Source organism: Hyaena hyaena, unplaced genomic scaffold (assembly GCF_003009895.1).
Source record: "Hyaena hyaena isolate Hyena2069 unplaced genomic scaffold, ASM300989v1 scaffold_4, whole genome shotgun sequence".
Classification (NCBI taxonomy): domain Eukaryota; kingdom Metazoa; phylum Chordata; class Mammalia; order Carnivora; family Hyaenidae; genus Hyaena; species Hyaena hyaena.
The window spans coordinates 8,595,148-8,608,117 of NW_024080636.1; the positions used below are offsets into that span (position 1 = coordinate 8,595,148).

The 12,970-nt window shown below is 54.6% G+C and overlaps 1 protein-coding gene across 1 annotated transcript in view; it reads left to right on the plus strand.

Moving 5' to 3' along the window:
* The window catches only part of ZBED4 (zinc finger BED-type containing 4), a 31,933-nt gene extending 19,340 nt beyond the window's left edge, over positions 1-12,593 (plus strand). Inside the window, exon 2 of the mRNA XM_039235149.1 lies at positions 7,470-12,593. Within this exon, the coding sequence (XP_039091080.1) occupies positions 7,817-11,293 (3,477 nt within the window). The 5' untranslated portion in view covers positions 7,470-7,816 and the 3' untranslated portion in view covers positions 11,294-12,593. The remainder of the gene's footprint in view (positions 1-7,469) is intronic.
* The last annotated feature ends 377 nt before the right edge of the window (positions 12,594-12,970 follow it).

Here is a 12,970-nt window from a genome sequence, read left to right on the forward strand (position 1 = left end):
TCTTAAGTTTATTTATTTTGAGAGAGCACGTGTACATGTGATCCACGAGCAGGGGAGGGGCAGAGAGCAAGGGAGAGAGAATCCCAAGCAGGGTTTTGATCCTGCATCACAGGGCTCACTCTCACGACAAGACCCTGACCTGAGCCAAAATCAAAGAGTCGATGTCCAACCAACTGAACCACCCAGGCGCCCTAAAAAGCTTTTGATTTTCAAAATACGCTACTAAGAAAAAGAAAGATAAGTCTCAGACTGGTGGAAAATCTTTGCAAATCACATACTGGATAAAGGGCTTTTTTCCAGATTTGCGGAGAACTTTCCCAACTCAGGATTCAGAAGTACCCAACCTCTTGATCTCAGGGTCCTGACACCAAGCCCCAGGTGGGTATAGAGATTACTAAAAAATAATAATAAAGTAAATAAAGTTTCTTATTAAAAAGTGGGGGGCACCTGGGTGGCTCAGTTGGTTTAGTGGCCGGCTTCATACCAGGTTTTCATCTCATGGTTCCTGAGTTCAGGCCCCACGTTGGGCTCGCTGCTGTCAGTGCAGAGCCCGCTCTGTCCCCCACCTGTCTATCCCTCCCTCACTCTTCCCATTCACGCTCTCTCTCAAAAATAAATAAACATTAAGGGGCGCCTGGGTGGCTCAGTCAGCTAAGCGTCCCAACTCATGGTTTATGAGTTCAAGCCCTGTGTCGAGCTCTGTGCTGACAACTCAGAACCTGGAGCTGCTTCAGATTCTGTGTCTCCCTCGCTCTCTGACCCTCCCTCCGCTAGTGCTCTGTCTCTCAAAGAAATAAACATTAAAAAAATTAAAAATAAACAAACATTAAAAAAAGAAAAGAAACACTTAGACCAGTAAAAGCTCAGGCAAGTATTTCACAAAGAAGAGACACAAACGGCCAAAAGCCATGAAACAACCAATTTCCGCACACCTCTGTTAACACCTTTTCTTTGTCTCTTTCTGACAGTTGTTTTGTAGTACTGGCCAGCCGGGTGGGTGCGAAGTGATCCTTCCCTGTACATTTGGTTTGCCACATCTGTAACGATTAATGATGTCACGCATCTTTGTGCGTCTTCTTGGAGAAAGTCTAGTCCAGGCCTCCGCCCATTGTTGAGTTGGGTTCTTGTTGAGTTGTAGGAGTTCTTTGTTTATCTGGGTATTAACTCCTTATCAGAGGTATGATTTGCAAATATTTTCTCTCTTTCTGCATCTTTTCATCCAATTATGTCATTTAATACACAAGGTTGTTTGATTTTTTTTTTAAGTTTATTTTGAGAGAGAGAGAGAACATGAGCAGGGGAAGAGCAGAGGGAGTGGGAGAGAGAGCCTCCCAAGCAGGCTCTTCTCAGTGTGGAGCCCTCTGTGGGGCTCGATCCCATGACCTCAAGATCAGGACCTGAGCTAACACGGAGAGTTGGACGTTCACCTGACTGAGCCACCTAGGTGCCCCGATGCACAGGCTTTAAATTTCTCAGTTTTTTTTCTTTCTCTGTTTCATCGTGTTTTATTTTTATTGCTGTGTCTTAATAATTATTGATCTTTTATTGTGTATAAGTGGCCATTAACCCCATCTAGTATATTTTTCATTTCAAATAGTGTATTTTCGTTGCTAGAAATTTCACTTATAGTTTCTCCTTATCATGTTTATCATTTCATTTACCTCCAATTACATATTATATTCATAATACCAGTTTTAATGCTCTTCTAATCTTATCTGTGTCATAGCTGGATCTGCCTCTACTGATGGTTTTCTCCCGGTTAGGGGTCTTGTTTGCCTGCCTTTTCGCGCATCTGGTAATTTTTGTTTGATGTCAGCCATTTCGAGCTCTCCTTTCCTGGGTGCCCAGGCCGGTTCGTTCCTTTGGCAGGGGTGTGATCAGTCAGCTGCAGTGCGCCCCTCTTTTGCCTGCTGGGGAGCTTCTCGGCCTCCTGCTGAGGGTTCCCGCCCCGTTTCCTCTGGGGACACGTTCCCGGCCGGTGACTCTCCCATCAGCTTTTCCCACTGCTGCTCTGAGAACGGTGTCCTTACACCGCCGCAGGTCACCAGCCTAGGACAGTAGGGAACCGTGGACGGATCTCCTGGGCTCTGAGTGCAGATCCCAGCCAGACCGCACGGAGCAAGGGGGGGGGGGGTCACTGGGTCCGCGGAGGGTCCTGCCCCCCCACCCCCGCGCGGTAGCCTGTGCCCAGGGCGGCGAGCTTGACCGTCACGGTCCGTGCCCTGTGTCGCGACCCCGTGCTTCCTGTTCACCCTCCTCACGTCGGCGCTGGAGAACACGGTTGCGGAGGTCTGGCCGGTGGCTGGCTGTGGACCCAGCACGGGTAAGCCCCGCCCCTTCGTGGCTGGAGGCGGGGCTCCCTGTAGGTCCTCCAGTTCCGTTCTTTTTCAAAATACGTATAACCTGTAAAATGGGTGCTTCTCGGCTGTTTGTGTTACATTTATTATGCACCACATTCTTACAGTAAGGTGAGCTAGAGAAAGGGAAGTGTTCAGAAAACACCAAGGAAGAGACGTACGCTGCCAGTGCTGTGTGTAGTTAGTGGCAAGATCTGTGTGTATGTACAGCCGTGCCCTTCAGACCCGTGTTGCTCAGGGTCCCCTGTGTTTTCCAGTCACCTGTAGGCCACTCTAGTCGCCTTGGGGGAGTCAGAAGTTAACATGCAGATTTTTGACTATGTGGGGCTCAGCACCCCTCACCTCCCTGCATTATAGGAGGGAGGTTATTTTATTTATTCCCAGTTCTTTATATTTCTGTATAAATGTTCAACTCTGCTTATCAGCTATGGCCAAAAAAATATTTGGATTTTGTTTGGAATTGTATTGAATTTATAGATCAATTCCGGAAATACTGATATCTCACCGGTATTGGCTTTTCCAAGTCATGAACTCCCTCTAGGTGGTGATGTTTCAGTTTTCAGTGCACAGGTCTTAGACATATTTTTTCAAGTTATCTCTACACATTTTATGTTTCTGTGTGTCAAATGTGGAATTTAAAAAATTTTATTCAATTATTTGACTATAGAAAATCAATTGTTTTCTTTCTCATAATTTTTAAAATTGAATTATTATTTTTAGTAGATTCCTTAGGATTTTACACACAAACATGTAATATGAACGAAGACACTTTTACGTGTACGATTTCCGTTTACCCGTCCTTGGTTTCCTCCGGCTCCTGCTGCCGGTGCGGCACTGCCCGGGCGCGAGGAGAGCACATGCCCGTCCTGCTGTCATGTCGGGACGGCGGCGCTCAGGCTGTGTCCGTGGGCACTGGCGACCCTGGCTGTGGGCTGTGTTTACGTGCCCTTCATCAGGTTAGTGAAGTTTTCTTTTGGTTTTCATTTGCTGAGAATTTTTATTATGAATGGGTGTTGAATTATATCCCGTGTTTTTTCTTTTTTTTTTTTTTTAATATTTTTATTTTTTTAATTTTTTTTATTTATTTCTAGGAGAGAGAGAGAGAGAGAGAGACAGCGTGAGCAGGGGAGGGTCAGAGAGAGAGGGAGTCACAGACTGAAACAGGCTCCAGGCTCTGAGCTGGCAGTCAGTACAGAGCCCGACGCGGGGCTCGAACCCACGAACCGCGAGATCATGACCTAAGCGAAAGTCGGACGCTTAACCGACTAAGCCACCCAGGCGCCCCATATATCCCGTGTTTTTTCTGCATCCACTGAAATGATGGTAGTTTTTGCTCATTCTCCTTGCTGTGGCAAATCATATGGACTTACTTTCAAATGTTAAAGGAACTTTGCGATCCTGGATTAGCCCTGTTCAGACCTGGTGCATTATACTTTTGGTTTACTACTGAATCTGACTCGTTAACATTCTAAAGTGAATATTCATTTACTTTTATGAGAGTTATTGGTCTATAATTTTGAAATCTCTTTTTCATTAAGGGGGCACCTGGGTGGCTCAGTCGGTTAAACATCTAATTCTTGATAGTCAGCTCAGGTCATGATCTCCGGGTTCGTGGGTTCGAGCCCCATGCTGGGCTCTGCACTGACAGTATGGAGCCTGCTTGGGATTCCCTCCCTCCCTCCTGCCTTCCCTCCCCTGCGCTCATGCTCTCTCAAAAACAAATGTTAAAAAAAATCTTTTTCATTCTGGGAAATTCAAGCACATCCACAGGTAGAAGCATTAAACCGCAGCCAGTGGCTGCTGCCACGTGCCTGGTCCGTGGTTGTCCTTGTGTGGACAGTGTATCTTCTGCCCGCCCCCACGCCAGACTGGACTATTTTGAGGCCAAAACCCGAACAGCATATCATTTTGTCTATAAATACTTGAACATAAAGACTTAATCACGGTACCATTTTCACTCTCCAGATAAATACCTTCTTAACAGATTCGGATGCTCACTCGGCGCTCACAGTTCTGCAGCTGTCTCCATTCCTAATTCTTCAGATTTATGTTTCCACCTCGTGACGTCTCTCACCCACCCTCCTCAGTTTTCACTTTCATTAATTTTTCTGTTTGGATTGAAATTCGAATAATTGCTTCACTTAGTCCATCGGGTGTATTTTATGCTTCCGTGTATTTTCACATCTGTCCTTCATCTGGACACTGTCAGGACCTTTCAGACACCACCGCTCTGTCCCCGCCTGGTTCTCGCCCGAGTGCCTGGCCCCACATTCCACTCCTCCGTCTGCTTCCGCGTCAGTGCTGACTTCTCAGGAATTTCTTTGGATCCATCTTCAGTTTATTATTTTTTCCTTCAGCTGGTTTTAATCACCTGTTTCCCTTATGTTTATTTTAGTTCTGTAGTTCTTTACTTATAATTTTTATTGAGATGTCACACACACACCATCAAATAAACCTTTGTGAAGTGTATCGGTGAGGTTGCAGCCGTCCGATTCCAGAAACTTCAGTCACTCAACAGTGCTGCTCTCGTGCTTCCACTCCCCCGCCCTCCGCTCCCCTGCTCCGTCTCTCTCTGAACACGTGCTAGGAAGTCAGGCACACAGTGAGCCGTCTTCCACGTCTGGCTTCCCGCAGCTCGATGGCTTCCAGCTCGTCAGGCGCGTCTGCAGCGTGGTGAGCGCGGCCCTGCTGTTACAGGAGAGCGTCGCGTGTGTCGTCTCCTCGCGCGTGTGCGTGTGGGCTTCCACGCTTCGCTGCCCTTCACGTGCAGGGCTTTGAGCGAACACATGTCTTTGCCTCCCTGGGCCACGTGGTGACCCTCAGCCTCTCCAGCCCCGCGGGCGGTGGGCGCGCGTCCTCTTTTTCCACATCCTGTTGTCGCTCGTCTTTCTCGTTTTGATTTCAGCCGTCCTGGCAGGTGTCTCTTCCGTGTTTTGATTTTACATATACCTGTAATTCTAATTCTTAATAAGTCTTCTCCAAGTTGGGTTTTCATTTTATAGTGTCTTGTTTTTTGCTCATTTTTCTTTGTTCTCTGTGTTTTACACGTAATTGGACGTGTGAACTGTGTATGTACGCCCAGCGTTCTGGAAATGCATTTGCTGTCACTGTTCTGCGCCCTGTGCCGCCTCACAGCCCCGGTGGCTGCTCCCGGGCGCTTACGGAGCCTGGTCCATAAGCTTATTCTTTGTTCTGACCATTTGCCCGAACTCTGTGGGACTTATTCTGTGGGAGGCCTTCTGAGAGACCTGTGTCTGCTTCTGGTGAGGGCCCTGCTCCAGGGCGCGGGCTCCCGGCTCTGCCCACCGGGCTCCAACAAGCCCGTCTTTCCAGCATTACTATCATCCACGCTTCCATCTGCTCTCAGGAGCGCGCTGGTTCGGAACGGCTTCTGGACCGGCATCGCTACGTTGGCTGCTGCGCTCAGAGATGGCTCACGTGGTTGGTGTGGCCGCCGGCGGGCACTGCCCGTGGACAGCCTTGGTCTGTGCTTCAGGGCCCAGCTCCGCCCCTGCCCGGTGTCCGTGTCTGTGTGGAAGAGCCAGGCAGCCGGTCGGGGCAGGGGGGCAGGGCTGCCTGGAACAGGGGAATTGACTGGCTGGCTCTCCGCGCTCACATCCTGCCAACCCCACTGCGCGTGGCCAGAGGCCCCACCCAGCAGGAGTGCCGTCCGCCTCTCGGGGTGGGGGGGCTCTGAGGTGGCCAGCTGGTCCTGGCCGGCGCGGAGCTAGAGCCCAGGGCTCGGGGCTGCCCTGCAGCTGCTGTGACGGGGATGAAGTGTTCCTCGCCAGGTGCCGGGACACAGGCCCTGCTGGCTGGCACCGCGCCACATGGTGAACTCTGGGCACTCAGTGCCCGTCGGCGGCCTCGTCCGGGCTGTGCTGGCCCCGGGTGGGCAGGCTGGGCACGAGGTGGCCAAGGACGCTGTGTCCGCATGGATGCTGGAGGCATGGAGTAAGTCTGGGGCCAAACAGTGACCCCATCGTCTCCGTGGGCAGCTCGGATGCTGCCGCAGCGCGGTACCAGCCCCCAGCCCCGTGGGCCTCCCAGCGAGGCAGGGCCCCCGCAGCCCAGGCAGCTCCAGTTTGGCTGAGGGTCGATGAGGGGCCTGGTCCTCCCTGACCCGGGGCCTCTGTGGCCACCCTGTGTGACACGCCCCTCTCTTCCCACAGCGTCTCTGCTTCGCGCTTCCTTGATTTCTCCTTGTTGGTTTTATTGGGGGCTGGCTGAGCCAAAGCGTCAGAAATCTGCTGTTTGTCCTCCTATGGGCTCTTCTGGTTTTGATTTATGTGTAGTTTTAAGTTGTCTTTGCTGCTTGTATTTATAACAAACCCCTGGTTGCTGTAGGAAGAAAGTAATAAGCTTCTTGTAGCTTTGCTGGGGGCCGCTTTTACATGGTACGTACACCGCCTTCCTGTGCTTTTCCATTAGCTGCCGCCTCCCCGACGTGTGCCCCACGTGTGCCCCACGTGTCCACCGCGTCCCTGTGTGCTGACCCCACCTGTTGCCGCCCCGCCTGCTCACCGCCTGCCTTCACCATTGCAGACCGGCTCCTGGCATCTGTTCAGTGTGCTGGTTCCCAGGGGCCGACGCGCCCGGCACGGTGCCCGGTGCCCGGCCCAGAGCCTGTGCCTCTCCCCAGCGCCCAGGGAGCGGACGCTTGCTCAGCCCTCACGGACTTCCCTCCCCTCTTAGATGCTGGGAGTCACCACTTTGTCTGTTCCGTTCGGTGTTGGGTCTGTGACCTGATGACCAGACAGGTTCGCTGTGTCAGTCCCCACTTTGCGTATCGGTTCTTACAGCAGAGCCGGGAAAGAGCGGGTCTCCAGCGGCTCCTCGTACCGGGGGCCCAGCGGCCTTTTCTGCCATCGTAGGGTGTTTCAGTCCTGCAACCCCGTATGAAGAGGCCATTGGACTGTCAATTCATATCTTTATCTTGTGCTCATTTTGCAGTTTTAGAGTATTTTCCGTGTATAAGTGGATTATAAAACGTCAAGGAACAAGTTTTGTTTTGTTTTTTTTAACTTACCATTACGGAACTTTTTCTGTGCACATAGATTTGAAATGTACAATTTAGGTCGGCGCTAACCTTCGTTTCGTCTTCTTTTCTAGATAATGCACAAGAGTCAGCGTGCCGTCCAGATGACGGCGCTCCCCTCTGCAGGACGAGACGCAGGTCTGCGGTGCAGCAGCAGGTGTCTGTGCCGAGCAGCGGGTGGCGCCGGGGCCCCTGGCAGGTGGTGCCCCGCACCCTGAGATGAGACGGTGCACTCGCCGGTCGCAGGCCCCTCTTCTGCAGTCAGGTCTGTGATCAGCTGCATTCGCACGCGCTTCGGAACATGGCATTGTTTTGAAAAAGCCGAAGATAAATACGTGTGGGGGCACAAATGAGCCTTCGGATCAGGTTTTTACCCACCTGAGGTAACACGATGAAGCAGCCAGAATAGTTATGGTTAGTCATGGAGAATAACCAGGAACCTCATCCCCAAGGGGATGGCGAATTTGTTTCCGATAAGGTAAATTTTAAAATAGAAGAGGAAGATGTTGTTCAAATCACGAATCACGGTTTGGAAAGAGCGGAGCTTAAGCACGAGCAGGACCGACAACGGGCGGACGGCGGCGGGGAGCGGGCGGGGGCCGGCGAGGCTGGCCGGGGCTGTGGGGACGAGGAGTACGGGGCCCTGCTCTCCCACTACAGCAGCACGCTCTACGACGTGGCCATGGAGGCCGTGACGCAGAGCCTCCTGTCCGGCCGGGGCGTGAGCTCCAGGAAGAAGTCTCCGGCCTGGAAGCACTTCTTCATCTCCCCGCGGGACAGCACGAAGGCCATCTGCACGTACTGCATGAAGGAGTTCAGCCGCGGGAAGAACGAGAAGGACCTGAGCACCAGCTGCCTCATGAGGCACGTGAGGAGGGCCCACCCCACGGTGCTCGTCCCCGAGAACGGAGGCCCGCCCGCCCTGCCCCCCCTCGCGCCCCCCCCGCTGCAGCCGCCGCCCACCGACACCGGGGCCCCGGGCGCCCTGCTCTCGCCCCTCAAGCTCGCCCCCAAACTGGCGTCTGAGGTCCCTTCCCCTGATGACGCGACGGAGGAGTCTGTGGTCTCCTCGGAGGAAGTCCCCTCCGACGCATCCGCCTCTGAGAAGCTCTGCAGGGAGGAGGCCCCGGGGGTGCCGCCACCCCTCCCCGCTCTCCACTGTGAGGAGGCCCCGGAGAACGGCCTGGAGAAAAACGCCCCGCTCCCGAAGAGCGCATCTGGCTCCCGGAGGCGGTCTGCCGTGTGGAAGCACTTCTACCTGTCGCCGCTGGACAACTCCAAGGCCGTGTGCATCCACTGCATGAACGAGTTCAGCCGTGGGAAGAACGGGAAGGACCTGGGCACCAGCTGCCTCATCAGGCACATGTGGCGCGCGCACCGCTCCATCGTGCTGCAGGAGAACGGCGGGGGCTCGGGCATCCCGCCCCCGTACGCTGCCCCCCCCACCCTGCTGCCCGCCCTGCCGCCCCCGGAGGGGGGCCCGGGCTCCGTGTCGTCCTCCCCCGGGACGCTGGTCCAGGAGTCCCCCTCCACATCCCCCGACCGGCCGGCCGAGGACCTGCAGGGGCATCCGAACCCCGGAGACGGGCTGACGGAGGAGGCGTCGGCCCTGTCCTCTGACGACGTGGGCGAGGCCTCGCGGGTGTCCTCCCCCGAAAAGCTGCGGGGCGACGGGCTGGGCGACGGGCTGGGCCCCGGCCTGCGGGAGTCCGGGGCCGTGTTCCAGCAGAACAAGAAGGTCATGAAGAGGCTGAAGTCGGAGGTGTGGCACCACTTCTCGCTGGCGCCCACGGACAGCCTCAAGGCGGTGTGCAGGCACTGCGCCTGCGCCATCAGCAGGGGGAAGCGGGGCGACGTGGGCACCAGCTGTCTGATGAGGCACCTCTACAGACGCCACCCCGAGGTCGTGGGCAACCAGAAGGGCTTGCTGGGTGCGGGTTTGGCCAATTCTCCGTACGCTACCTTGGCTTCTGCAGAAAGTTCCTCCTCCAAATTGACGGGCTTGCCAACGATGGTCACAAAACACAGTCTGTTTCCCATTAGCAGCAAAAAGACCTCCAAGCTGTGGAACCACTTCTCCGTCTGCTCCGCAGACCCCACGAAGGTCGTGTGCTTGCACTGCGGCCGCACAATAAGCAGGGGGAAGAAGCCCACCAACCTGGGCACCAGCTGCCTTCTGCGCCACCTGCAGCGGTTCCACGGCGGCGCGCTGAAGACGGACGCACCACGGGCCGCGCGGCCGCCCTCCCCCGGCCTCCGTGGGCCCCTGGGCGCAGAGCTGGCGGGAGCCGCCTCCTTGGATGACACCGCCGAGAAGTTTTATGATTCTCATCCAGTTGCCAAAAAAATCACAAGTCTCATAGCCGAAATGATTGCACTTGACCTCCAGCCATATTCTTTTGTAGACAATGTTGGCTTTAACAGGCTGCTCGAATACTTGAAACCTCAGTACTCCCTGCCGCCGCCCTCCTACTTCTCCAGGACCGCCATCCCAGGCATGTACGATAACGTGAAGCAGGTAGTTCTGTCCCACCTGAAGGAGGCGGAGAGCGGCGTGGTCCACTTCACGTCTGGAATCTGGATGAGTAACCAGACCCGCGAGTACCTGACGCTCACCGCGCACTGGGTCACCTTCGCGTCGTCGGCCCGGCCGTACCGTGAGGACCGCCACTGCTCGGCCCTGCTGGACGTGTCCCAGGTCGACTGTGACTACAGCGGCAACAGCATCAGGAAGCAGCTGGAGTGCTGGTGGGAGGCCTGGGTGACGTCCCCCGGCCTCCAGGTCGGGATCACGGTCACCGACAACCCGAGCATAGGGAAGACGCTGAGCGAGGGGGAGCGGGCGAGCGTGCAGTGCTTCAGCCACACGGTCGACCTCGTGGTCGGCGAGGCCATCAAAAGCCAGCGGATGGTCCAGAACCTGCTTAGCATCGCGCGGAAGATCTGCGAGCGGGTCCACCGGTCGCCCAAAGCGAAGGAGAAGCTGGCGGAGCTGCAGAAGGAGTACGCGCTGCCCCAGCGCCACCTCCTCCAGGACGTCCCGTCCCGCTGGAACACGTCCTTTCACATGCTCGAGCGGCTCATCGAGCAGAAGCGGGCCATCAACGAGATGTCCATCGAGTGCAACTTCAGAGAGCTGATCAGCTGCGACCAGTGGGAGGTCATGCAGTCCGTGTGCCACGCGCTGAAGCCCTTCGACGCCGCAAGCCGGGAGATGAGCGCCCACGCGTCCACGCTCGGCCAGGTCATCCCCATGATCCACATCCTCAACAGGAAGATCGAGATGCTCTTTGAGGAGACGATGGGCATCGACACCATGCTCAAGTCTCTGAAGGAGGCCATGGTGAGCCGGCTGGCCGCCGCGCTCCACGACCCCAGGTACGTCTTCGCCACGCTGCTGGACCCTCGCTACAAGGCCTCCCTGTTCTCGGAAGAGGAGGCGGAGCAGTACAAGCAGGATCTAATCAGGGAACTGGAGGAGCTCAACTCTACCTCAGAGGAGGCGCCCGTCTCCAATGGGCGCGCCCCGGGCCCCCCCTCCAGAGACTCGGTCGGGGAGGAAAACCTGTGGTCCCTCGTGGCCAAGATGACCAAGAAGGGCCCCAGGGAGAAGACGAAGGTGCCCGAGGACATGGTGCTGGCCTACCTGGAGGAGGAGGTGCTCGAACACAGCTGCGACCCCCTCACCTACTGGAACCTGAAGAGGTCGGCCTGGCCGGGCCTCTCCGCTCTGGCCGTCAGGTTCCTGGGCTGCCCCCCAAGCATCGTCCCTTCTGAGAGGCTGTTCAGCACACCCACCGAGAACGGCGGCTTAGGCCCGTCCAGGCTCCCGATGGAACATTTTGAAAAACTTATCTTTTTGAAAGTGAATCTTCCCTTAATATACTTTCAGTATTGAAACTCCCCTTGGAGCCACCGGACGGAAAATACTGTTGGTTACTACGCACCAGCTGTTTGTCCCCGGGTGGCGGCGCGCTCTGGGGGTGGGGGTGGGGGCGCGTGGGACGCCGCAGCCGGCACCCTGAGGCGGCACGAGCCTCACCGTCCAGCTTCACTGTAATGTCTCCGTGTGCCTTACTCCCAGCACCGCAGGCCGGCGTCACCGCGGGCTCTCGGGCCTCTACAGAGGGCCTGTCTTGCCGATCATGAAATACGATGATTAGGGTTTCATTTGTAACTGTAAAGTTTTTTAAAAGTTGGGGGTTAGTGATTTGTTTTACTAGACTGGCAGAGAAGATGTAAACGATTTTATCCTCTAGGCTTTTTACTCAATTATGTAAAAACCACAAATCAGGTACTGTATTTTAGTTTAAAAATTGCTTTAATTCAACCAAACAGCTTTTGTGGCTGTTTAATGAAATCTGTAAATAGGAGGTGGAGTTCAAGCCATCCCGGCTGAGCAGTTTTTAACTGCAGGCTCTATAAAGTGTGTCGAGGAGTACAGAGAATATTCTGGAACATACCTGTTTACTGCAACGGAGGTGTGGCATTTGAAGACAAAACTAAGCGTAGCTGTCCTGCGACGTTGGCTGTGTAGTGATGTGGTAGAGAGGGTTCCGGTTCATGCTTTTCATTCAGGTTTTACGCAGCCGGCTCGCTCAGAGGCCCCGACTGCCGGCCGCAAGCCTCTGGACGCCTGCTGCTGGCCACACGCAGTGGCCAGGTCACGGCGGTCCTGTCGGGGGCGCCCGAGCCCCGGACCTGGTGTCCTGACACCACGACGCTCTCCTCTGAAATTTGTGCACTGACCCCGCTGACCCACTCTGATCAAATTATGTATAAAACTCTTTTTAGAAGAGATGGCTTATTAACAGGGAAGAAGATTGTTATATTGCAGTTGTGAGAATAGCCTTAGGTGTTTAGATTTTTTTATATATAGAATAGGGAAGAGTCAGCCATCACGGGGCGTTTCAGGATCCCAAGGACATCAGAACGAAGCGTCAATGTCACATTGTTTTAACGATGATACGTCTTCAGAGTTTTTGCTTCAACGTCTAGAAAAGGGTTCATTTTCTTATTTCAAACCAGTTAAATATTCTGGATGAAGCAAGTCACTCATTTGCCTGTGACCTTTTAGAAAAATTGTTTTGTTAAAAACCTGTACCTATTATTAATCTGGATTTGCATTGACTATGTTTTAGTGTATTTATAAACGGCGAACTCAGTTTCTGAAATTAAACTTTTTATTTGCAATTTTCCGCTGGAGAACACTGGCTTTTATTCCCGGGGAGATGGAAGGGCCCTACTGCCTGGGGAACCGCTCACGGGCAGCTTTTGACATCGGTTCCATCCTGGCCCCAGGCGGGGTCGGGGGTGGGGGGGTGGGGAGGCGTAGACGCGGTTCTCCCAACTGCGTCTCTGATACCGGGAACCACCTGGTGAGACCTCCAGGCCTCGTGGCCACTGTGAGCTGTCACGCGTTTGGTGCGAGAGAGAAGAGCCTGGCGGGCAGCACACGCTCAGCTCCACATGTGGCCTGAGCACACGTGCACACCCGTCCGCACGTCTCAGCTGCGAGGTGGCGCACATCTCCCGATGGCAGCTTCTGTGCAGATGTCCCAGGAGCGCCACCCAG